At 32.5% G+C, this 26,637-nt stretch overlaps 1 protein-coding gene across 1 annotated transcript in view; it reads right to left on the bottom strand.

Moving 5' to 3' along the window:
- Nucleotides 1-26,637, bottom strand: part of Nfat5 (nuclear factor of activated T cells 5) — a 106,627-nt gene that overhangs the window by 32,194 nt on the left and 47,796 nt on the right. The window contains exons 3-6 of the mRNA XM_076839601.1: nucleotides 13,104-13,662; nucleotides 7,961-8,153; nucleotides 4,896-5,086; nucleotides 2,358-2,530 (exon numbers count right to left, since the gene is read on the bottom strand). Coding sequence (XP_076695716.1) covers nucleotides 2,358-2,530; nucleotides 4,896-5,086; nucleotides 7,961-8,153; nucleotides 13,104-13,662 — 1,116 coding nt within the window. The remainder of the gene's footprint in view (nucleotides 1-2,357; nucleotides 2,531-4,895; nucleotides 5,087-7,960; nucleotides 8,154-13,103; nucleotides 13,663-26,637) is intronic.

Raw genomic sequence — 26,637 nt, 5'->3', positions numbered from 1 at the left:
ATACTAACATTATGCGCAAAGTTGTGTTATTGTACAAATGTTTACTGTTCCCCAGGCCCTTCTTTGTAGGAAGGTTATAATTCTTGTCCCACTCACATCAAGCTTAGTCATATGACTTGTGTGGATAATAAAATGTGAATTGAAGTAATGTGCCAAATCCAAGAGAAAACTGAAATGGGTTAATAGTGGTATCCTGGCAATTCTATATCCCATAAAATAAAAAATTAACTAATCAATTTACTTAAAAGTAATTTTTTACGGGGGGGACTAATGTGGATTAAACTCAGGGGCACTGGATCAATGAGCCACATCCTAGCCCTATCTTGTATTTTATTTAGAGACAGGGTCTGAGTTGCTTAGCGCCTTGCTGTTGCTGAGCCTGGCTTTGAACTCGCCATCATCCTGCCTCAGCTTCCCAAACCGCTGGGATTATAGGCATGTGCCACCATGCCCAGATTAAAATATATATATATATACATGACTATATTGTCTGCAGAATTCTTTTTTTTTTAATATTTATTTTTTAGTTTAGGTGGACACAATATGCTTATTTTATTTATTTATATGTGGTGCTGAGAATTGCACCCAGGGCCTCACATGTGCTAGGCGAGCGCTCTACCACTGAACCACAACCCCAGCCCTGTCTGCAGAATTCTAAAGATGTTATTAAGAAAACCTATGTACAAGAACCTAAGGGTAGGGCTGGGGATGTGGCTCAAGTGGTAGCGCGCTCGCCTGGCATGCACATGGCACTGGGTTCGATCCTCAACGCCACATACAAATAAAGATGTTGTGTCTGCCGAAAACTAAACAATAAATATTAAAAAAAAAAAAAAAAAAAAAAAAGAACCTAAGGGTAATTTTTATTTCCCTCCAAGTAGTAAGGATTTAACCCAGGACCTCTCACAACATGCTTGGTAAGCACTATACCATTGAGCTATATCCACAGCCCTCCATGGCCATCGTTAAACTAATTCAAAGCACGAAACTGGTTACCATAGAATATAGAAGGCATTTTGTATTGATTTATTATAACATAATAAGAAATATACTCTCAAATCATAATTTTATCAGTAGGATATTGGCATTTAGGCATTTAATTGGTTGTGTGTGAGGGGGTGTATTAGAGATTGGGTGTGGGGGGTGTACTAGAGATTGAACCCACTGGAGATTTTACCACTGACCACATCCCCAGTCCTTTTTTATTTTGAGATGGGGTCTCACTAAGTTGCTGAGAATCTTGCTAAATTTCTAAAGTTAGCTTCACAAATTGCAATCTTCCTAACCTTAGCCTCCCAAATGGACAGGATTATAGGAATATACGCCACCCAGCTTCAAAGCTGGATTTTTTTTTTTTTTTAAAGAGGTCCATTTTTTTTCAGTTGTTGATGAACCTTTATTTTATTTATTTATTTATATATGGTGCTGAGAATTGAACCCAGTGCCTCACATGTGCAAGGCATGCGCTCTACCACTGAGCTACAACTCCAGCCCCAAAGCTGGAATATTTTTTAAGGTCACAATGCATAGCATAAATCCCGGCATTTGTCCTTCTTTCCAATCAAAGTCTCTAAATATAACACCAAGTATGTTTCTCCTCTCCTCCCTTCTACCTTCATTACCTTGAGCCCCTCTTCCTTTTTTACTTTCATCTCCCTGATTCCTTCTATCTCTCATTCCAATTCCAATCTTGCTTAGTAGCCTATTTCCTTTTCACCTCCCCCTCTATTCCAACTGCTCAAACCTGCCCCCAAAGGTTATATTCATGCAAATAAATATAAGCCAGAAACATAATGGAACAAATATTTTTATTTTTTAAATATAAAGATCTTTTGAGTCTTTTGTACCACTGTATTAATTATTTATCCTTCCTCTTCCCTCATTTGCACCCTACCCACACTGCCTAATTTCAAACCTCAAGCTTCCTAAAGTGGTTAGGATAAAATTCAAATTCTTTAGCTCAACATTCAATTGTCTTTATGAAAGAGAGCTTGTTTAGCTCTCTAACCTTAAATCTTATGACTTTTTTATACATATCTTTTTGTTCCAATCTTAATAGTTTTTTTCAATCCCTCCAAAAAAAAAAAAAAAAAAAGAAAATCACATCCTTTTATGAAATATGTTTATATGAGGCTCTTTTTGGGCTCAAGTGATCATCCCGCCTTAGGCTCCCAAGTAGATGGAACTGCAGGTGCATGCCACTGTTCCAACCCTTGACTACAGCTTTTAAAATTTCAAATTTTACATGACCACAAGATGGAGTATATGAAACATCTAAAATTTAGAGATGTCTTAAAGATTAAAAGAAAATTTATAAACTCTCCATATATTTAACAGCTCCATATTTTCTTACTTACTACACAAAATCGGAGAAGAGGGTGTTTGCAATGTCAAAGTAGAGCCATCTTTCCTTGTGATATTAACTCGAAAAACCAATCTGGCACGAGTGCTTTTTTTCTTGGAACCAGCAATTCCTATTCTGGCTTCAACATCAGCATTCCTCAACTTCAAAATTCCTACACAGTCCACACTAACACAGAAAAAAATATATTAATTGACATTTTGTTATAACATAGTACAACATTCTTAATCAAACAAGTTTTCTTTTAAATATTTTTTAGTTGTAATTGGACACAATACCTTTGTTTTATTTATTTTTATGTGGTACAGAGGATCGAACCCAGGGTCTCGCATGCGTGAGACTGAGCCACAATCCCAGCCCCAAGTTTTTTAAAGAGTATTATTTATCTATAAATATTCTCTGAACATGTAATATAGTTCCAAACTCAAAAAACACAGAAGTATAAATTCTGAACATTCATAGTTCCTAATATTCAATATTTTGTTTATAATAATGGAAAAATAGTAGAGATGAAAATCACTATTTTAAAATCTAAACTGAAGTAATCAGTGGCTTATAAGAGCCTATTTCTTTTTCTTTTCCATTTTTTTTTCTCTTTTTTTAGCTTTTTATTATTCTGTGTTCCTATTTTCTTACAATGAATGTTTTCTTTTTTCTTTTTGGTGGTGCTAGGAATCAAAACCATGGCCTCACACTTGTTCAACATTTGCTCTACCACTAAGCAGCATCTCCAGTCCCTGTTTTTATAATCAGTACCTCTCTTACTTTCTTCCTTTACTAAATACATTCACTTTTATAACTTCTAAAAGCTACCAGTCAAAAAAGCAAATCTTAATATTTCTCAATAACTAACCTTTCATCAATCTATTCAAAGCAGCTTTCAAAAGGCAAGTGGTGGAGAGCTTGCCTAGCAAGTATGGGGCAGTAGGTTCAATCCTCACCACCACATAAAAATAAACAAAATAAAGGCATTTGTCCATCTACAACTAAAAAAAAAAAAAAAAAAAAAAGGAAACTGAAAAAAAAGTAGAGAAAAATCTGTAACAGCTATCTATTACAAATAATTACAACCCAGGTTTGCCCCAAATCAATATATTTGCTAGTGGCATGGTTCAATTTTAGGACTAAGGATCTTTTATAAAAAGCTTAAGAAAAAAATAAAAATGTAAATCTTTAATTCTTCAAATATTTTTCAGGCAGTGAAAATGCACAAGCATGACCTTAGGATTTAATTTTTTTTAAATAAAGGAAAATAAAAATAAAAGATGAATTTTAGACCAGCAAAATGCTTTTCATATCAAAATGGGTCAAGACAACGCATGGTTTATGTTGAACTGTTTCTAAAGCAAACATTAAGAGCAGAATTTAGAAAGGCAAATTGAATTGGTTATGATTTTTATTTTCAATTTTAATATTATAAGTCTTTTTTAAAATAACATTATTTATTTTTATGTGGTACTGAGGATTGAACCCAGGGCCTTGCACATGTAAGGCGAGTGCTCTACCGCTGAGCCACAACCTCAGCCCCAATATTATAAGTGTTAATAAGTAAATATGTGTAATTTTCTTAAACTCCAATATTTCACTTAGTTTTCATTTCCCTAGCTTTCACCATAGCAATTTCTCAGCAAATAGCAACAGAATTAAATTTAACTCATTACCATTCTGTAGTGATTTTTAAAATTTGTATTATGGTTTGAATATGAAGTGTCTCCTAAAAGCTCTTATTAATGCAACAACACTCAAAGATGACATGATTAGATCATAAGAACTATAACCTAATCAGTCCATCCTAGTTTGAAAGGGCTGGCTGCATGGTAACTGTAGGCCAATAGGGTGTGGCTGGAGGAAGTGGGTCATTCAGGAGGTACCCTGAAAGGGTGCATTCTTTTCCCTGTATTTCTTAGCTCATTCTTTCACAAGTGTGTGCACTCATGTGTACTCTCTCTTTTTCTGTTTCCTGATCCCACCATGAGTTAAGCAGCTTTCCTCTGCTGGGCTCTTCCCCCATGGTATGCTGCCTGAAAGCAATGCAACTGCTGTTAGTCCAGAGCAATAGAGTAAGCCATCTATAGACTGAAACCTCTGAAACTGTGAGCCCCAAAGAAACATTCTCTAAGTTGTTCTTATTGGATATTTTGGACACAGCAACATAAAAGTTAACTAAAGCAATTTATAATATTTAAAATACTTCAAGAAAATACTTGAAATCTTCATTTATACACTAGAAACTAAAACCTTGCCCTAAAATGAAAGTGTAACATACAATGAAAACTTTTTTTTTAAGTTGTTGATGGACCTTTATTTTACTTATTTATATGTGGTGCTGAGAATCGAATCCACTGCCTCATTCATGCTAGACAAGCACTCTACCACTGAGCTACAACCCCAGCCCTGAAAACATTCTTATTTTTTTTATTTTTATTTTTTTGTGGTGCCAGGGATTGAACCCAGAGCCTTGTGCATGCAAGGCAAGCACTCTACCAACTGAGCTATATCCCCAGTCCTGAAAACATTCTTATTAAGTACTTACGCAAGTGTCATGTTGTTGCTAGGATCAAGGCCAACTTCTATAACAGTGGTGCCTTCAATGTCCACTTCTTTGCAGGGAGTTGTATTTCGTCCAGTTACCCTGCAGGCCTGATAAAATCCATGTGGTTTCACTCGGCCAGAGTCATTGCCCACAAACACCTGCAACACTACTGGTTCATTATGGCCTTCCAGCTGAAACCAGATAACATGTAGCAGAAACACTAATTAACATTTCAAGTAAGGTAATTATAAAATATAATATTTAAGCCCAAATTCTGTATTTGTAACTGGATTAAAGAAATAATTTAAATCCTCAAGAAAAACAGAGGTAAAATATTTTTATAATGGAGAGTTGGCTAAGTTTCTGCAGAAAACTGTAGTTTTAATTCACAATAAGCACATTTTAATTAAAAAATTTAGATGGTAGAAGACCTAAATTATCATTTGAAACTTACTTGTACCAGCAGATTAAAATGAACACACACTCCTTTTGATAGCATATAGTTACTCAGGACATACCACCATCATTCATAGAAAACTGTATTATGGGGCTGGCTTTGTAGCTCAGTGGTATAGCACTTGCCTAGACCACGTGAGGTACTGGGTTTGATTCTCAGCACCACATAAAAATAAATAAAATAAGGTTTCTGAATCTATCTACAACTAAAAAATTAGAAAACTTTATTATGTTAGTGGCATCATTTTCATTATCAAATGAGTATATGTACTAATTTTTACTAAATCCGGAAAAAAAAAAAAAAGTGTTTCAAGTGCAGCTGAATAAATAATATGGAAATGAAGCCCATTTTCAAAGACGAGGTATACATATACACGCATGCATATGTGCATGCACACACACACATACACACACACACACCATCATGAAATTCTGGGACAAAACACATTCAGAAAAACTAGCTAGTTCAAACTAGAATTCATAGATCATTATAGGTCTCTAGAAAAAGCTTTAATAAATTATAATAAATATTTAAAATCAGAATATTTAAAATCATTTGAGAGCAAATATTTCCAATCTCAATTCTTGATAAGGCTTTTAGTTAAACACTAAAGCTGATGATACAGAACACAGAAAATCACAAAGTAATTTGTACTACATACACTAAAGTACTTTAAAAAACTTGTACATTTTTCTGTCCCAGTATAGTGGTATATTTGTGAAATTATGGTCATATGAGGCAAATAATCAATCAAATAATAAATTACTCAAATTGATAGTAAGTGCTAACATGTAAAAAGATGTAATATTTGTTGAATGAATAAATAAATAAACTTTTAAGGTCAGTCTATTCATTCTCTATCATAGACAACAGGACTAACATCTAACTAGCTAAGTACTTAGAAAAGCATAACTTAAAGGTCAAGGCAAACAGGTTTTTAAAACCATTGACCAAACTATTGAACTGCTGAACTGTCTAACCACACAAATATTTATCCAATGAATAACTCAAATTTATCATTTGCCTGTTACTTGTTCTTGGTTTGAGGACTGAGGGATGAGTTAGGGAGGAGCCAAGATTAAGTAAAGATGATATTGTACATGTGACTATTAATCAACCTTATAAAATGGTCACAGGCAAATTTCCTAATTCTGAGTATCGACCATAATTTCTTTCAAGCATAAAATGAAAGATAACCCAACTCTACTCTAATCTTGAAGTAGAGTTCACCTAACATGTTCATACAAATGGTGTTTAATAACACTTTTCATGTAACTAGCCAAATTTCCCCTCAGTACAGTATTTTGCAAGGGATAGGGACAATTGTTAAAACATCCCTCATCTCCCCCACCTATTTATTTTTTGCTTATTTTATGTTCAAAGAGACTTTCTTCTTTCTCTATTTTTTTTTTGTTGTTGTTGTTGCCAACATTGTAGGAGTTTTGAGCCTGGGTGAGCTATTTCCACTGCACCTTCTCTTTCTTCTTCTTCTTCTTTTTTTTTTTAATTTTGAGACGGTCTCACTCAAACTTGTCTCAGTCTCCCAAAGCATTGGGATTACAGGCAGGCACGACAGTGCTCAGCTAGAACTATTCTTTATATCAAGATATCCCAGTCAGGCCTGTAGTACACGCCTGTAATCCCAGTGGCTCTGGAGGCTGAGGCAGGAGGATGGCAAGTTCAAGGCCAGCCTCAGCAAAAGTGAAGTGCTAACCAACTCAGTGAGACCCTGACTCTGAATAAAATACAAAATAGGGCTGGGGATGTGGCTGAGTGGTTGAATGCTCCAATTCCCAGTACCAAAACAAAAACAAAAAACAACACACAACCCAGGTGCTGACTTTAAACCTTTTTTTTACTTTTAATCTGAGTTCTGAAAGAAAAAAAAAAAGAAAAAATATATAAATATATATATTTCTTTTTTTTTTTTTTCCTTTTTGGTACTAGGGATTTAACTCGGGGACACTCAACCATTAAGCCATATCCCCAGCCCTATTTTTGTATTTTATTTAGAGACAGGATCTCATTGAGTTGCTCAGCACCTCACTTTTTTGTTGAGGCTGGCTTTGAACTCACAATCCTCCCGCCAAGGACTCTGGAGCCACTGAGATTATGGGCTTGCGCCACCATGCCCAGCCGAAAAATTATCAATATTTAATTTACAACCTATTTTTTAAATTAAGACTTGTTACATATAACCAACTCTTCTAGGTTGAACAGTTCTGATTACTTTAGCCATCTCAAAAGTCTTATTTTCCAAGTCTTTAATAATACCCACTATATCTTTGCATTCACTTTAAAATTTCTGCTTTAATATAAAATTTGGGATGAATTTAAATCCAGTGTAAATTTTAAGAGAAAGATAATTCATGATTTATAGATATTTTACTTTTGAGAACACAGTCTCACCTTTCATTCAGACTAACACTCAAATGTTATCAATGTGATATTTGGTTTAAGGTCCAATTAGCCTTTTACTCTGTTTTCAATTATATATATAGATAATAATTCTAATCTTCTATTTTAGACAGCTTTTGCTGGGGTTAAAAACAAAAAAATTTGTAAAACTGGAGAAAATTCTTCATATATTACTAAATAAAATAAACACCTTTACTGTAGGAAAGCCTTGCTGGGTTCTATCTTTTACTGAGCCACGACTTCCCTCAGTCAGGTATCGAGCTCGGTGCTGGGTCTCAGGTTGTACAACTATCTTCAGCTCCTTTCCCTCACTTTTAACTGGATACTGTCCACACAACATAGGGCTCTTCTTCACTCCAGTTCCTTTTTGGTTGTCCAATGTTCTGAGAAATCGAAGCACAACATGAAGAACATATCAAAAACGGTTTTCTATAAAACTAAGATAAAGGAAGAAATAGAACAGGCAATAACACTTAAAACAACTGCTGAGCTTACTGACAAAGTACAGCCTAAAAGAAGGTACATTACATAACCAAAGTATCTTCAAAAAAGTTTCAACAAAATTTAACTGTGATGTAAAAAAGAAAGTTGGACAAGAAAAAGAAAGAATGCATGTGACCAGCTGGAAGAAGGAGGAAGATTGCATACAATAAACTATGATCTATACTTACACACTTCAGTCAAAATAAAAATTTTAAAAATTATACATATATGTGAGTTCCTACATATAGTTAAAAGTAACTATTACTCTCTTATCAGACTTCCAAAGGGGGGAAAAAAGAAAAATAAACAGGAGCAGCAAAAGACAAAACTAAACCAAACCTCCAACAAACATACACATACAGAGCCCAAAACAACAATGACAGTATATATAGCATATTCTTTTGACTCTCTTTCTCAGTAAGTCAAAATGATAAAATTATAATTTAAAAAATCAGTGATTAAATTTTTAATGGGAAATTACTTTGCTCTAAATAGCATTTCCTAGAAGTATGGTTTTTCAGAGTATTTTTATTTACTTAAAATGATTAAAGCTCTCAATAAAAATGTTATAATCTGGGCTTTATAGCATCAACAATATAACTTCATAAAATTGTGCTTTAAAAAATTTTTGTTAATAATGCATTTGTTATGTGTAACCATGTTAAAAAAAATAGCAAATAGTGGTTAGGCTAGCATATATAATCTGTAAAGTTGCTAAATCACTGCAAATATGTAATGAAAATAAGAAGAAAACAATACTGTTAGATATTTTTTTTCTTTTGAGCAACATAAAATGAATTTAAAATAATCCATGTATATTTTTAAATAGTCAGGGTGTAAAATACTTTTTGACTCGCATTGAAGGTTCAGAAACCAGAAGACAGAGGACAACATCTCCTCCAAAAGTAACCAGATCCCAGGAGGAATATTAGGACTTCAAACACAGAAGAACTAAACAGCCTTAAAACTCTTTTAATGTCTACCCAGAGGTCGTAACCAAGTTGTTGTCTCAATCATTGAGAACAAAGGAAAGAAAGGCAGTACCCTCAATAGAAATGAGGACAGGGTTGACAAGCCCCTTGGCTAGGAAATGGGCAGAAGAATGAAGAAAGCAGCAATGGAACTGATACAGAAATGCAGTAAAAGGAAGAGTTCTCAGGGCAAGTGCTGTGCTTAATTGTTAGGTTCAGGAACTGAACAAATGTTTGTTGATAAAGGCAAATAGGAAGAAGAAATGCACAAAGAAAGGAAAGCAGAGGATCCTAACTGGACAAGGAATGCCATTCATGTAAGTTTGACATAATGAACTTGAAGATTACCTGTGTAAGTCATTTTAAAAGGCCCTGGAAGAATACATTCTATGAACAAGAGGATCAAGTTGAAGCTGGAACAATGCGCAATAAACCCTGCTTTTCTTTTCATCATTCTGGATAGAAATTCAAACATTTGGTCTGAATAGTATAAAATTCCTTGCAAATGAAATTCTATAATAATACTGTTTTATATTCATCTTACTATTAAATAAAAAATTCATTTATTAAAATATGTAAAACATCCCCCACATATACACACAGAGGGACTAAAGAATAATAAAGCTGATTTACTAGATTATTGACTATTTTCTTGTATTTTCAAACATTTGTAATTTATATCTAGCAATTCTATAATAAAAAAGGGAAAATTTTAGTTGGAAATATAAAGAAAATGAGTATGATGTTAATTAATTTGTCCAGTATAGGATTTTATGTTTACTTAAGCTAGTCAAGTTTGAAACGTAAGGATAAATAAATGGAAATAAGTGTTACTAGTCTAGAAAAAGAAAATACCTTATTTGGGATGCAGACTGTTGAGTGAGTTAACAAAATATATATAATAAGGCTTGAAGACAAATAGCAGGCACTCATAGTGGTGCATGCTTGTAATCCCTGCTACTCTGGAGGCTGAGGCAAGAAGATCAAGTTTGAGGTCAGCTTCAAAAATTTAGCAAGACAATGTCTCAAATAAAAATAAAAAGTGCTAAGGTTGTAGCACAGTGCTTAGAGTGTCCTTGAGTTCAATCCCTAGTAGGTTGTTTGGGTGGTTAGTTGTATAGCCCTTGGCTAGCATGTGTGAGGCTCTAGGTTCCATCCCCAGTACCATAAAAGGGGAAAAAAATGTAAGCACATTGAATTAAGCAATTTCTGAAATGACAGTTTTTCTCAAAACTTTTTATATTCTCTTAAGTTTAAACAAAAAAAATGCATATTTAAACAAAAATAAGAAAGTAGCAATAGTTATATAAAATTTTACCTACTCCCCACCCCCACATTTGGTGATGCTGGGGATTGCATCTAGGGCCTCTCCCATACTAGAAGAGCACTATGATTCTTGGACTACACTCTAGATTGATATTTTACTTCAAAAAAACAACTAAAAAAAGAAAATCCACTGTTCTGACTATTGTTGCATATTCTATTCAGGAATTTTAAAATGACATTCTTTTTCCCTTGTGCCAGACAATCTTTTTTTGTTATCTTTGACACAAAAAATAATTTCCACTGTAAAATGCCTAAAATAGGTTTCATAATACACGGTATCATATCTTAAACTTCTCAGGAATAGTTAGAAGAGATACGGACTACTGATTCTCAAAACATTTAGTTGAATTTCAGCATGATATGGCTGGCAATATTTAAATACTGAAGAGCTTTTTAATAAGTTTGTTTTTACAAACTCTTTAACATTTTAGTTATAAAAAATGGTATTTCCATTTTTATCAAAATTTCTGTCTTGAAGATCAATAAGCTACAATGTAGTTCAAAGTACATTTTTTAAATACTTAGCATTATATAAATTGCAAATTATAGCACATTAATTCTAAGGCTATATAATTTACCTCTCAAAACATTTTAAAATTTCATGTTTTTAACATTTTTTTTGTTATTGAAGAATATGGGTTACCAGCTTGGGATGCTCTGAAAAATTGTTTTCAAGGCCCATTTTTCCATACATTTTATATATGGCTTCATCCTTTCCTCCTATAGTTCTTATAAATTCAAATTTTAAACTTCTTCATCATTTCCATATGCTAGTGTCAAATAATTTTCCATTACCTAAGAAGCTGGACATTTCTTCTTCTGCTTGATGGAGTTTCTGCTCCATGAATTATTTCATGAAAGATTTTGTCTTGACCAATGTCATTACACTTTCCCTGGGTAACCTCAAATCATTTCTAAGATATATCTATCATACAAAAGCAGAAGCAAAAAAGATGTAGGTCAAGTTCTCTTTAATTAGCAACTGCAAATCACTATGTTGACTATCCCTAAGTCAAATTTTTATTTTCTCTTAATGTGGAACTTTAACATCTCTTCTAGTATAAATATGAAAATCTCTCACTGGAACTTTATGAGACCTTCTCCATTGAAGCCCAAATAAATGTATGTCCATATATTTAATGATTTTCATGAACCTTTTAGATCTGTGCTACTACTCACTTAAATGACCTGTGATATTCATTGTTTTAGTGCCTTATTCTCTATGTAATATTTCTACAGTTATTATGTTCTGAAATTCTTGAATCTGTTAAACGGCAACATTTTAGGAAAGGATACACCTTGCTTCTTTTAGGAAATTCCCTAAACTATACTTTTTCTAAAATGGAAAAGCATTTTTATTAAACTATATCACTCCATAGGAATACTAAATTAAAAAAGTGTAAAAGAAATCAATATATTAATTCTTGCTTAAATGATGGATATTATTTTTTAAATGTACAAAGGGAATATTTAAGGAAAAGTCTAAACATATCAAGAATATTCTCTATAATAGTCAAATAGATTTTTAATATGAGATCAATGATATCATCATGTAGGAAACCAATCTAATGTTTCTGGGCAGCTATTTGTGACAAACTGAAATTGTAAGGGATTATAGGTCAATGAAAGGATCATAATCATGTCTCTGCCTCCCAAAAAATGTAATTCTTAAAATCCAATGAGTTAAATTTTACTAAACTATATTGAATAAATTGTAGGAAAATTTAATTTTAAAAATCTAGCAGCTAAATTTTATAAATTAAAGTACTAAAAAAAAATTTTAAAATAAGCCATACTAGTCTGTATTATAGCAGCGAGTACCCTGTAATGTAGCTATTGAAACATATTTATTTAGTGAGTAGTATGAACTGGCATGAATAAACAAAGACTCAGAATGTGTACCATGATCCTGTTACAGTATCTTCTAATAAGTTATCCAGAATCACAGAAAAAGTAGTAGTGATTTTCTTAAAAAAAAAATAAATAAATAATAATCCTGAATTGACATAACGTATCCAAGAAAAAAAGTTTAAAACATATGAACCTCAATGCCTAGAATCAAATCATCGATTTAGTTTTTTCTAATTTTCATCAAGTAAAAAAGGGGGAGAAAAAGATAAAATCTAAATCCTCTCAAAAATGTAATGGAGTGAACCATATGAAGATACAATCTCAAAGAGAACACAAATTATCTTTTGGAGAATGTTTTTGTGTTGGTTTAGTTAGAGTCATTACATTGCTACTTATGTCAGTAAGTAAAAATATTTTAAAATTCTTTTAAAATACAAATTCATTTGAAAGAAGTTATTTCAAAACAGATTATTGGTATTTTCTACTACCTATCCTCATACTAATATACCTAAGGCTATACTGTTATTTTATTTTTTCTCTAGTAAAACTTTATAAGTTTAAGTTAAAATTTTCATGTATTTCAATGATAAAATTAGCACCTCTGCTTTATATGCAAACTTGAGCTGAGCAATTAAGTTGGGAATGATTTATTTTTTTGTTTTGCATAATGGTGATAGAACTTTAAAAAATGTGAATACCAACCCATTTCCAGCTTTTGAGTTGCCTTTGTTGTCCGTGGTAAGCTGAGAAAGCACATAGTGAGGTGCTTTGGCACTGTCGGCATCAAATATATCCATATTAGATTCTTCACAATCTCGTCGTTTGACCCCCGGCCTCTGCTTTGGATTTCGTTTTCGTGATTTACGAGGTACCTCAGTGTTATCATTGTAGGAACTGGTGCTCATGTTACTGAAGTTGGAGGGGGAATCCTCCATCCACATACTGCAGCTCTGCTCAGATTCCAATCCACACCCCTCATCCTGGCAGGACATCCGACTGTTATCCAGCAAGTCCTCGGGTGGTGGTGAGATGTACAAAACTGTGTGCCTCTTCGGGGTTGATGGATGCTGCTGAACTGTGTTACTGGTTAACTGCTTTTCACTTACCCCTCTGTTACTTACCCCCACGGCTGAGGAGCAGCTCTCCACTTGCATAGCCTTGCTGTCGGTGACTGAGGTAGAATAAATGGTAGGGCTGGAAGAGGTGGTAAAGGAGCTGCAAGCACCGCCCATGGAGGAAGAGGAGGGAGCTGAAGAAGCATCTGCAGTGTATAATTCAAGAGTAAATACACTATACATGTTTTCACCTATGCTGGCTAGCAGTCCCATTGAATATGTGATTTGTGAACTGATTGTTTTTCCCCAAAATGAATGATTGGAATTTGGTAACATTTTAGAATATAAATGCTTCAAGCAATACAAAGCCTAAGAAATGAATTTTTTAAAATGTCCAAATAGCATTATTTTACTTGTGTTATAATTGATAAAATTTTTAAATCTAATTTAATGTTTTAAGCTGTAAAGCAAGAATAAATTTTTTTTTTTATTGCCTCAGCTGGTCGTTCTGTTGAATTTTAATCAGTTAAGGTAATAAGGAAAACCCCAACATGAAATATATGTTTGTGGTCCACATTCAATGCCAATTAAATAATTCATTATAGAATTTGAAAAGTGGGACTGTGCTTAGCCACAAAATATTAAAATAAGTTTCTAACCTATGAAGCAGAGAACTACAGGTCATTTTTAATGCAGACACTCCCTGCTTCAGAGGCAAATCCTGGAATAAAAATATGAGAAAATAAATGAGAAGAGCTGCTGATTATTCCAGATATCAATAATAAAATGAAAAATAAATAGAAAAAAATATATAATCAACTGAATTGGAGACAAAATGGAACTGGTACCATCACTATCATTGGATGTAAAAATCTAGAAAAATAAAGTGAAAAAGGTTTGATTTGGAACATGCCAGGTTGTATAAGAAAAATCAGTTAACCATTGAGAGTCTACAGAAGATGGAAGTGACAGTTCAAAACCATGAGCTCTAAAAGAGATCCATCACTTAAGATGCATGAAAAGCCTAGTAAGTAAGGGCTGATTAGTAGATGGATTTCTTGTACAAAGTACTTGATTATGTGCTCAAAAATTGGTTAACACTGTCCATTTCCTTACCCCTTCCCTTTAACGGTCCTGCTTAATTGGAACTATTAGAAAAATTCCTAATAAAAATGAACAATCGGCTGAAGTCTTAATAAAAAAGGGTAAAGTATAAAAATCTCTGGAGAGCATCAGAATTAATTCCTATAAAAAAGTTTTTTTAATTAAACTGTTTATCAATTCACCTAGCAAAAAAGGTGATTTAATAGATATTTTCAGACTGTGAGACAACTGGCAGTCATACTGAAAAGATACTACAACTGTAGCTTTTAAAAAGCATAACCTTAGAGTCACACTAATAATGTTAGGTTGGCAGGTGTTACTGGTAAAATTTTACAAATACCAATTTATCTTGTACAAGATATAGAAAGGTTTATAACTGTGCACCTCAAAAATAAAAACAGGTCATGTGATGGACAACTTAAAGATGTTTAAATCTAAAATTAATTTGTGTCCGTAGTCATCAATGTCACAGTTTTAAAGTATACTTTAAAATTCAAAACTGTGATGTATCATTAATGAAATTATAATATTCATATCAATTATAAAGAGTAAAATGTAAGAATGCCAATATTTGGATACTCAAAGATCCATTTTTTTTCACTTCAAAATCTCTTTTTTTATTGAAAACATGTTTCAAGCCAAGCATGGTAGTACACCCTTGCAATTCCAGCTACTTGAGAGGTAGGAGGATGGATGCCAGTGTGGGCAACTTAATGAGACCCTGTCTCAAAACAAAAAAAATAAAATAAAAAGGATAAGGATATAGCTCAGTGGTAGAGCACCCCTGGGTTCATTCCCCAGTAATACTTCCCCCACCAAAAAAAGAGAAAGAAAATATGTATCAAAAACACTTAAATTATTTAAAAGAAGTTCAACCACCCAGAATTTTTCATTGTTGTCAAGACTGAAGTGCACAGTAATTAATATTGGCCACAGAATGTGATCTATAATTCTACATTGAAATACTTTACCCAACTACAATTGCGCCAAAAAACCTAAGTAACTAGACGATACCAGTTCCATTTTCCTGTTTGTATCCTTGTCAAATGCAGTAGCTGAAATTAGAAAATTCAGTCACTTTTAAACTGCATTCCAATTTAAAGAAAAATTTGTCAATTTTGTATCATGCATTAATGCAATGTTTTCTTAGTAAATAAATATTTTAAGATTTGTAAAAACTACAAAATCTAGATGCTAATGTCAGTGACAGTTTAGGAGCTGATTTGTAGCCACTTTGGGTTTAAATATAAAGTTTTTCCATTGCTTTTTGAAAAATATTACAAAACTCGTTTTAGAAAAAAAATAGAAAAAATATGTCTAACATTGCTCCATCTGTTCCAACTATTGGCAAAAATTATTTTTTGTGTGTATGGCCTATATTCTTAATGCTCAGAAAAATACAAGTAGGCAGCATGCAGTATTTGCAGTAGAAGACACAAAGCATGCAGCATGAATGTGGTGAACCTGCATTTCTATAAAATGGCTTTACCCCACCCATTCTTTTTTAATATGTCATGCACATTAGAGGGCAGAATATGAACATCACAGGATCCCTGTCCACAAGTGGAAAGCCTTTGTGAAAAACAATGAATTCAAAAGCAAGTTATGTAGCTGTGATATTTTGTGTGTGTGTGTGTGTGTGTGTGTGTGTGTGTTTTCATCCATAGTTCCTGACTTATGGCTCCTATAATTCCTGTAATTTCCTAAGTGGTAGAATAATAAAAAGTACCTTAGGTTAAAGTTACAGTCTTTTGTTTGAGAGTGATAAAAATGAAAGGTAGTGCTATGTTATTTATACCAAGCTCCATTCTGCCACTCCTGAGTTTTTATTAATAAGGTGATTTTTTTCAAAGTTTCTAGATAAACACAGGATTGGGGCAGAGCGGACAGCTGCCTAGAGAACCCACCAAACGCTTATAGGGTGGCGGAAGAACTCAACAATTTCATTCTCCTGTCACCAGTGAGGAGAGGGGAGGGGACTGAAGTTTTCATGAATAGTCAATTACTTAATCACGTCTACATAATAAAACTTCCATAAAAATCTAAAAAGACTGCTCCAGGGGTTTCCAGGAAGGTGAAGAATACATCCTTGAACCAGGAGAGGCGCACCTAAACTCCACAAGAGCCAAAGCTTTTTTTTAGTTCAATACTCTGCCAAACATTACCCTATGTATTTCTTCATCTGCTACTCATTTATGTCCTTTAAAATATCCTTTATAATACACCAGAAACACAAGTGTATGCACAAGTTCTGTGAGCCACTATAGCAAATTAATTGAACTCAAGGAGGGAATCATTAGAATATTGATCTACAGTCAGAAGCCAAAATTTTATTTTTTTATATATAATTATTAAGTTAAATTGACAAATAAATGTAAATTAAAGAAAAAAAGATTTACTAGTCAAAGCCCTTCAAGCATATAATATTACAACAGCATTATCTGATATGGTAAAAAGACTAAGACTTTAAAGGCAATCGCTATTTCTACAGAGTGTTCCAACAATTTTCTTCTTTCAAACTACATATAAGCCAAATTACCTACTTGTATATTAACCCATAAATTTACCATGAATAAAAATATCTTTAATTTTATCCTATTTAAAATATATAGTAGGATGCAGTGGTGCCTGCCTTACTGTAACCCTGGCAGCTCTGGAGTCTGAGGCAGGAGGATCAGCAACTTATCGAGGCCCTGAGCAACTAAGCAAGATCCTGTCTCTAAATAAAACATAAAAAAGGACTGGGGAATGTGGCTCAGTGATTAAGCTCTCCAGAGTTCAATACCCAATACAAAAAAAAAAAAAAAAAAAAAGTTTTTCAAGGCCAATCTCAGCAATTTAGAGAGACCCTGTCTCAAAAATAAAAAAATAAAATAGTGTAAAGCACCCCTGGGTTCAATCCCAGTATTTACTAAATTAATATATAAATGAATAAATGGAAAAGTTACAGAATTATATCAAGAACATTTTAGATTTCTAAACAATAATTGTAAATTTACTTAAAATATTGCCAGCCTCAGCAACTTAGTGAGCCTTTGTCTCAAAATAAAAAGTAAAAAGGGCTAGGGATGTAGCTCAGTGGTAGAGTGTCACTGGCTTCAATCACCAATAGAAAAAAAAAAAAAAACCCACAATCAAAAGCTATCTATCTATAAAGAGCTTTCACTAATTATATTACTAAATAAAATAGCAAGAACCAGCTTACTGGCATTCTATGGAACTAAAAACTAATATAATCCTGCCCCATCTATATATTCTTTATTTGTAAGTTCCTATAAACAAAAATCTAATTACTTCTTCCCCTTTCATCTTTTTGGTGCTGGTCTTTATATCTGTTAAGAATGTGGAGTCTACATTTAATTGATGCATATTAAAAATATAATTCCAACATAAAAATGTTTTAATAATTGTTTTTATTTCCTCATTGAGCAGAATAATTACAGTTTATTTCTGCTTCATAACTTCATAATTTCATTTGTTTCATTTGCCAATCCTTTATAAACCTAAGAGTTTTTCTTGACGTTTTTCTTAAAATTATTTTCTCATTTAAGTAACATGTGAATGTTTACTTTTTTCTTTTGAAAAATAATTTCTTTTGAGAAATAATTATCTTTGAAATAATTTACATAGAATAATTTTATTTTTCCACAGCATTTTCTGCAACCCAGGAAGATACCATGAACCAAAAGGAATACTGACAGACCAATCTATAATTTACTAATAAAAAATTATAACCTCAGAAGAATAGATTAATGCTTAAATTTAAAAGGGAAGGGAAGCATTATACCTACAGTATCCTATATTTAAGTCTAACAATTTCAATATTAGCAGTAGCCAATTATCACACCAAATCCTAGTAATAATGGTGATCTTGAATTAAAAACATAGCTTCTTTTCAGAAGTTGTAGAGCTACACTATCCAGTGTAGCTCAATGGTAAAGTGCTTTCCCAGCATGTATGAGGCCCCAGGTTCTATTCCTAGCACCAAGGAAGGAAGGGTTCCAGGGATGGAGATAAACTGATGAAATCACTAAGGTTCACTTTGAATACTGAAAGTAGCTGGAGGGGGATATACAGATTATATCTACATGGACTACATGGATATCCCAGGATTTGCAAATATTATTAATTAATTTGATGAGAAAGATAAAATATTTTAAATGGTATCACATATAGGAACCTATACATATTTTATATATCCCTTGCTTAAACTATATTTAAAAATTAACAACTATTAGTTCTAGATGTGTCAACTATAAGTTACTTTACCACAATATTTTAGTGCTTAAAATGCAATGAGATTATATTTTATATAGAACTAACCATACTTTTTACAGAAAGTTCTGAAATTAGAAACATTTTTTTAAAGTTCTCAAAAGAAGTAAATACCTTTCATTCATTTAAAATATATGAAAAAAATGACATTTAACTAAGCTTCCAAAATCAAAGCTGTTCTCTAGCATTTAAAAATAATTATGCAGGCTGGGGATGTGGCTCAAGTGGTAGCGCGCTCGCCTGGCATGCGTGCGGCCCAGGTTCGATTCTCAGCACCAAGTACAAACAAAGATGTCGTGTCCGCCGATAACTAAAAAATAGATATTAAAAAAATTCTCTCTCTCTCTCTCTCTCTCTCTCTTTCCTCTCTCACTCTCTCTTTAAAAAAAATAATTATGCATGTATATTTTATAACTTTTCAACATCTGTGTAAAATCAACTGAGTGTTCTAAAAAAAAAAAAAAAAACCTTAAAATAAAAGCCATAAAATTTTTTAAGTGTGTTAGGTGAACCAATAGTGGAACGGAGAAGGAGTAAACTATTGACTATTCACAAAAACCCAATACAGAATATTTGGAAACAATTTCTGATATAAAACACATTGTTGAATCAGTTATTCTTCGTAAGGATTATATTTTTCTTACTGGTAACAACGACTTCAAATCTAAACATCTTGTCTGATAAAAGTCACCAGATATAAGGACATATTTCCAGATTAAAGAAGAAAGATATTCAGAGAAAAAATTATAAGGCCAACATTCATCTTTTCAAGAGATTAAAATATCTAGAACACACAAAGTGGCTGCAAACCTGCTTTGTCAACACCTTACATGCCAACCTTCATTTTCTACTTTTTTTCTTCTTATTATAATATTAATGTAAAGTTCAAAACTTTACAAAAAGGTTTAGTTTCAATCAGTATCAATCCACTATTTAGAAACAAACAAAAATAAATAAATGAAACAAAAACCAAAACAAAAAAAGGAAGGAAGAAAGAAAGAAGAAAAGACTTATGAAGAAGTCTGAAAACGAGACCGACCTATACCCTGGGTGAGATTGGATGGGTTAAGTGTCTCTGGCACTATTTGTCTTCACTATTGACAGACACTGTCACACAACCCACCACACGATGCCTGTCTCTGAATGGCGAAGCTAGAATGCAAGTTAAGTGTATTAATAGAAAAAACAACTAGCATCCCAGCATATAAAATAAGCAATCCAGATTAATTAACAAAAAAAACTGTAGGATTGATCATTTAATTTACATGTTTAAAGCAATTTCAATTTCCCATTTATACTGTTCCCACCCAACATAAGTTTACATGCTACAATAAGCAATGTTTTAAAATAAATTTTAAAAAACTAAATCATTAATATCCAAATAAATGCATATGGGAAAATTTCCTACCCAAATTTTTTGTTAACTCATATTCACCAATTTGTTCTTCTGTTTAAAAATGCAAACTAATCCATAAGTCAGAATGCTCTCTCTCTCTCTCTTTCATGTGTTTTTTAGGCTATGCTCGTACCCAAACTCTCTTAGAGAAAGAAGATATATTCTGAATAATATACTCAAGCTGTAAGAGATACTGTATTTTAGCAGCAAAAGAATCTTTTCCTTTCTTAGGCGTACTGATTCCCACATAATTCCTTTTCCTTCCATCAAAAAAGATACCAATTTGTAATTTTAAATTAGATATGCTACTATGCATAAAACGTGTGATTCAAAAGCTCTAGTTTAAAGAACAATTACATTACTATTGAAGCTGAATAGTTTGCTAATGATTTACTGGAGACCATCTTTTTATTTCCCAGTCCATCAAACTGTAATTCAAGGTTCTAATGCTCTAAAATAATTATTTTTCTGGTTTTTAGTATAAACTCTCCTAATGTAGTCATGTACCGTGAAACATGAATTTTCAATTACCAAAAGACTGAATAGTCAATAGTGGTCCAAATACATTACATCATCCAATGACATAGCTGTCTTAGTATGTGTTAAATACATGCTAATGTTTGCACAATGATGAAACTGCCTTATGATGCATTTCCCAAAACTTATCCCCACTGTTAAGTGACCCATGACTGTAAGGTTTTTTTTTGTTGTTGTTGTTGTTTTGATTTTTGGGTTTTTTTCTTAGTGCTAAGAATAGAACCCAGGGCTTCACACATGCTAGGCAAGCATTCTACATATAAGCCATATTCCCAGTCCATGACTGTAATTGCCAGAATGCAATATATACATAGATATTAATTAAAGAATGATTCCTGGAAAATAAAATTGTTTTTTTTCTGACATTTAGGGAAATGTTTTAAATGAACCTGTTGTGCCACCACACAAAAGAATTTAAGCACAGTATAAAACATATACTAGGTATACATTAAATTACATGTTATTTGTTTTTTTGTAGCACTGGAGATGGAACCCAGAGCCTCACACATACTAGGCAAGTGCTCTAGCTGCAGCTACATTCCCAGCCCAATAATTTGATTTTCAGTACTTTTCAAGCTCTTTCCTATTGAAACAGAAAGATGTTTTCTATTATCCAGTGACTAAAGTACTACTGGGAGCACTGCTGGTCAAAAGTTGGTCAAGAGACTAAATACCAGAAGTAACTCTCTACCTCAAATAACTTCAAAAAAAGAAGAAGAAGAAGAAAGAAATTACACTAATTGGCAAATACATTTATTATACTGCCAATGACCCAGGTGTAAGTAAAAAATTAGACAGCCAACTTTAGAATTATCTTCCTTCAGAAACTGTCTGTCCTTCCTATGACTTATCATCCTTTATCAATGTTCTTTTTATATACAAGGGTTTCTATTGACTCTGTACAAAAAAAAAAAAAAACTTACATAGTAAAAATAATGGCATTTATAAATCTAGTTTTTGCTTTTTTAAGTATTAGAGATTAAATTCAGGGTCTGGCATATGCTAGGCAAGTGCTCTACCGCTGAGCTACTTTCCCAGGATTTTTTTCCCCCTTAGTGGTACTAAGGCACGAACCCAGGGTTACTTATCAATGAGCTACATCCCCAGCCCTTTCTATTTAATTTTGAGGTAGGGTCTCACTAAGTTGCTGAGGCTGGCCTCAAACTTGATATCCTCCTGCCTCAGCCTCCCAAGAAGCTGAGATTACAGCCATGTACCACCATGCCCAGCTTAATGGTATCATTTGTTAAAAAGAAAACATATCAAACAAGTAAAGCTCTTTTGTTATATGAGTTATGTCAATGTTATGTTATTGGTGAGATAAAAAAATTAGCTCACTTCTGTGCATTAATTTTTTCTTCTTTTCCAGTACTGGGCATCGAGTACCCTGGGCCTTGCACATTCTAGGCAAGTCCTCTACCACTGACACTGAACTACAACCCCACCCTAGTGTGTTAACTTCTTAAGTGCAATTGTACAGAGCACATAAAAAGCGTCTATTTTATGTAAATATTTGTCTTTTAAATGGTTAAGAATCTGACCAGTTTTCAAATGCAGTTCTAAGTGTTGGGATATAGCTCAGTGACAGAATTCTTGCAAGCATGTGTAAGGCCCTGGGTTCAATCCCAGGCAAAAAAAAAAAAAAAAAAGTGTGTGTGTGTGTGTGTGTGTGTGCGCGCACACACACACACACACATTAACTAATTAAAATAAAACACTGTTCTACAAACTCAGGTAACATATAAATGTGTATTCTTTAATCAGAAACTGAATAAATAACAAGTATTTATAAAAATTACTGCTAAACAGTCAGGCATGGTGGCACACACCTATAATCCCAGCTACTTGGGAAACTTGAGTTAAAAGGATCACAAGCTTGAGGCCAGCCCAGAAAACTTAGTGAGTCCCTATCTCAAAACAAAATAAGAAGGACTAGGAATGTAACTTATCAGTAGAAGACCTGAAATTGCATAGCAAGTACAAGGCCATGGGTTCCACCTCCAACACAGAGAGGAGAAAAAAAAAGTTGATGCTAAAAATTAAAAGGACAATAAAAGGGAAATATTTAGAGAACACAGCAATAACAATCAAGATTACTTTCTAATAATTATAATGTGGATAGCCACCTGAATAAGCAGCTGTTTCTAAACTAACGGTTATGGCTCCAAGTTTGCTTATACTTTTCATTCTAATAAATCTGTATATACACACAAGCTATTTTTACATGTAAGTATGTATATTTACATTTACTATGGAATTTCAGAATATTAAGATCAAGGCAGAGTAGAGATTTTTGAATCTACTTGTGAAACGTATCTGTAACTAGGATCTCATTTCCTTCTTAAGTGGTCCAATTTTCTAAGCAAAGTAAGAGTGTCCATATGACATCAACTCACAACATTTTAGCTTACAACATCAATAATTAATTATCTTTCTTATTAATGTCTTTATTTACAAATAACATAATAAGTGGTGAAAATTCTGAAATATATTAACCCAGCAGGCAAATTTACTCTTCAAATATAGTCAATTCAAGAATGAAATTCAAAACACACAGCATCAAGTACTTTCTAGTACAAGGAAATAAGTTATAATAAATTCAACAGGATATATAATTCTGTTGCTATTAATTAGTTTTTTAAAAACAATATTCTTCAAAAAATCATATTTCCAATTTTCAAGTCCTAACACTTCTAAGAAAAGGGCATGGCTTTTTCAACTTAATCCTACAGACTTCTTCATCTAGGATATTTATGTTCCCCTAAACCAAATGATAGCACACAATGTTAAATTCCCTCAAGAAAATGGCATGGAGTAAAGAACTAAGACCTCAGCAATAAAGAAGAGGTATACCTTTGGCTAGAATGACTGAGATATGATTATATACAATGATATGCAAATTATCTAGCACAATTCCAATAACAAAATGGAAACTCGAAAAAAATAACATTTTCTTTACCCCAATTTTTGTATGTTTTTGTTGTTATGGATGATTTAGAAACTCCTTTGAGGTTAATTTAAATGATTGAGAGGTCTAAAATGAAAAATGGCTGTTCTTTGGATACCAGACATTAATTTAATTGTCAAGTATTCTCTTTTACAGTGTAAACGGTACTCAATTAGGTTCTTTCAACATAGAAAACACAGATTATACACTTGAGATTTAATAATTGCTACGGCACAGAATTCAAAGCTCTTTAATAGAAGTTTATTATATGGATCACTTTGTGTAAAGTTATAAACTTAAATTTTAGCCTTAAAAACCTACAGTGATCCAATTATTAGAGATATTCAACAAAGATTTCTATTATACATGCTTTGACTGGGTACACCATACATCTTAAAAACTGGAAGTATACTTCTAAAAAGAGCAATAATATATAATTTTGGAAATAAAACACCAAATTTATGAAAATAAAAAATTATAAGCTAGTTATGAATATTCTCTGAATCATAAAACTATAGTTTATTTAATTCATTACTTAGCTCAAAAATTTGAATAAAAAAATTTTTAAAGATGTGAAAGTCACCTTAGCACAATATCATATTTTGTTATAAATCTGTACATATAGTATGATATACCCAAATGAAGACAGTCTGGGATAGAAATAATTTGATTTTTTAAAATTTCTTAAAATGAACTAACAGTTACTGTTGACTTCTGTGAAAGAATTCCTATTACAAATAAATTAAGTAAACCCAAGGATAAAAACTTGAAAGACAATACATTAAAAGTAATACTTAATTGTATGGCATGTGAATTGTATCTTAATAAAGCTGTTTTATTTTGTTAACAAAAACCTGCCACACCTCATTTCAAAACCACAAATTCTGGTACATAACTGTTTCAATTCTCCTAAATATTACCTCAATTTTAGTTCTTCTTAATCTATATCACAATAGGATTCTCAAAAAAAAATAACAATAATGTCTTTTTCTCTTGGTCAGCTCCTTATATTGCCCACCCCCCCAAAAAACCCCAAAATACATCAATTCATTTGGATATGCTTTTTATTTAAGAAAAATGGCCCCAGTTTTAACTACCAAGAATCTACAATAGTGTTCAAAAAAAAGTTTTAGTTCTAAAGTTTTTATTCACTAATATACTGAACCTTAAACTCTCTACTACTTTTACATGAGATAAAGGGGGGGGCAAACAAATTTTGGACTGATGGCTACATCATCCCTATTCTGAAACTTAGCTCCACTGAAAGGAAAGAAATTTCCCCTGGGATTCATAGGATCAAAAAGATGTTATTGTTGAGAGCATGTAAAGGTGTAAATAGTATAGAAGCAAAAAAAAAGTTGAGAGACACTCCATTACTCAGTATTCTGGATTGTGGATTAGCAGCATATTTATTCATGCACTCAGTAATATGTGCAAGGGGGAAAAAAATCTACATTGGTGAATCTGAGAAACATGTTTGCAATAATTAAATAACAAAGAATGTCCATGAACACCCATATGCCCAGCCTCCATATTTTAAAATTTAAATTGATTTAAAACTCGTGAAACACAAACCTTTATGGCAGAACTAGAAGTCTGTTCCCACCAGGCCCTCATACCTGATAGCAGCCAATCCGGCTCCTTCAAAATTCTGAAGAATTAACTATATAAGAGTCATCATTTTTATGCATTTCATATTTAAACAGCAAAAGCTACATTGTTTTTAAATTCACAGAAATTTAAATTAATGTGCATTTCCCTAGACATCTAGTCTTTTGGCCAGGAAAACATTGAATAACTTGGTAATATACTCCAAATCTCTCTTTTTTATATCACCAAGGGCATTAATATGTCAAATAAAAATGTGACTCTAATGATTTATATAACAGGTTTCCCTATAATAATTATTTTGTAATTTAAACCCCTTTAATCTCTAACAGTATAAAATACAGAAATCATTCTACCAATATGACATTAGAATACCAGAATGAACTATATTGGTTACTAAAATTAAATTATATTTAATAAAAGATTACAAATGATAGTTTTATAGATCACCAAAGCTTTGTATGAATAAAATAAAACTACCAAGGTGACCTCTATACTCTCTTCACCATCTTTATTATGTCAATAATTTCAAGATGATAAGAATTTATTACTTCGGAATACTTCCTTTGGTCAAATCTCTTATTTTCATGATTTCTCAACTCAAAATTTCAATCTAACTTTATCTGAAGATAATTTTCTCAACTATATTGGGAGTGAGGGTAACATTTCATTAGTGACTTAAAATTTAAGAACTTGTAATATTTACATATAGGAATTTTTGAAATTTAGTTTGGTATTATTTAAAAAGAAGAGTTGTTCTTTTCCCAAACCTAGCTAACATTTTTTCAGTTTTTAAAAGGAACTGGATCTACTATAAACAGATGTTAAAAAGCACAGAAGAAACAGACTTTTAGTTCTATACAGATTCAACATGTCTTTAAAAAACAATCTCAAAAAATACAAAAGAAATCAGTTAGTCAATTTCTACATGTGGATTTAAAGTGAAATACTTTATAGAAATATTTTATTTCACATTTTATAATTTGATGTAAGTTTTAAAACTAGATTTAAACTCATCAAAAATATTTAGAGCCATTTTATAACCCAGTGGATATAATGTGAACCAGGTCATTTTCTCAATTTGATTACTAAAAAGTTAACAAATTCACAATTAAATCCACAGAAACTGTTAGAAAAAGTCTGGCAACACATGAACAGTGAGCAGGGCTGATAAGTTTGTTTATCATATTTAAAGTTTTCCTGCCCTCAATCAGGAAGGTGTCATACTGCACTATACAGTTTGGGAAACATTTAAACCACTACCTTCCACTTCACTGTTCTATTTTTGAAACAAAAAGAATTAACTGAAAACAA

The sequence above is a fragment of the Callospermophilus lateralis genome, chromosome 18 (assembly GCF_048772815.1).
Source record: "Callospermophilus lateralis isolate mCalLat2 chromosome 18, mCalLat2.hap1, whole genome shotgun sequence".
Taxonomy (NCBI): domain Eukaryota; kingdom Metazoa; phylum Chordata; class Mammalia; order Rodentia; family Sciuridae; genus Callospermophilus; species Callospermophilus lateralis.
This window is presented reverse-complemented; position numbering and strand designations above follow the sequence as displayed.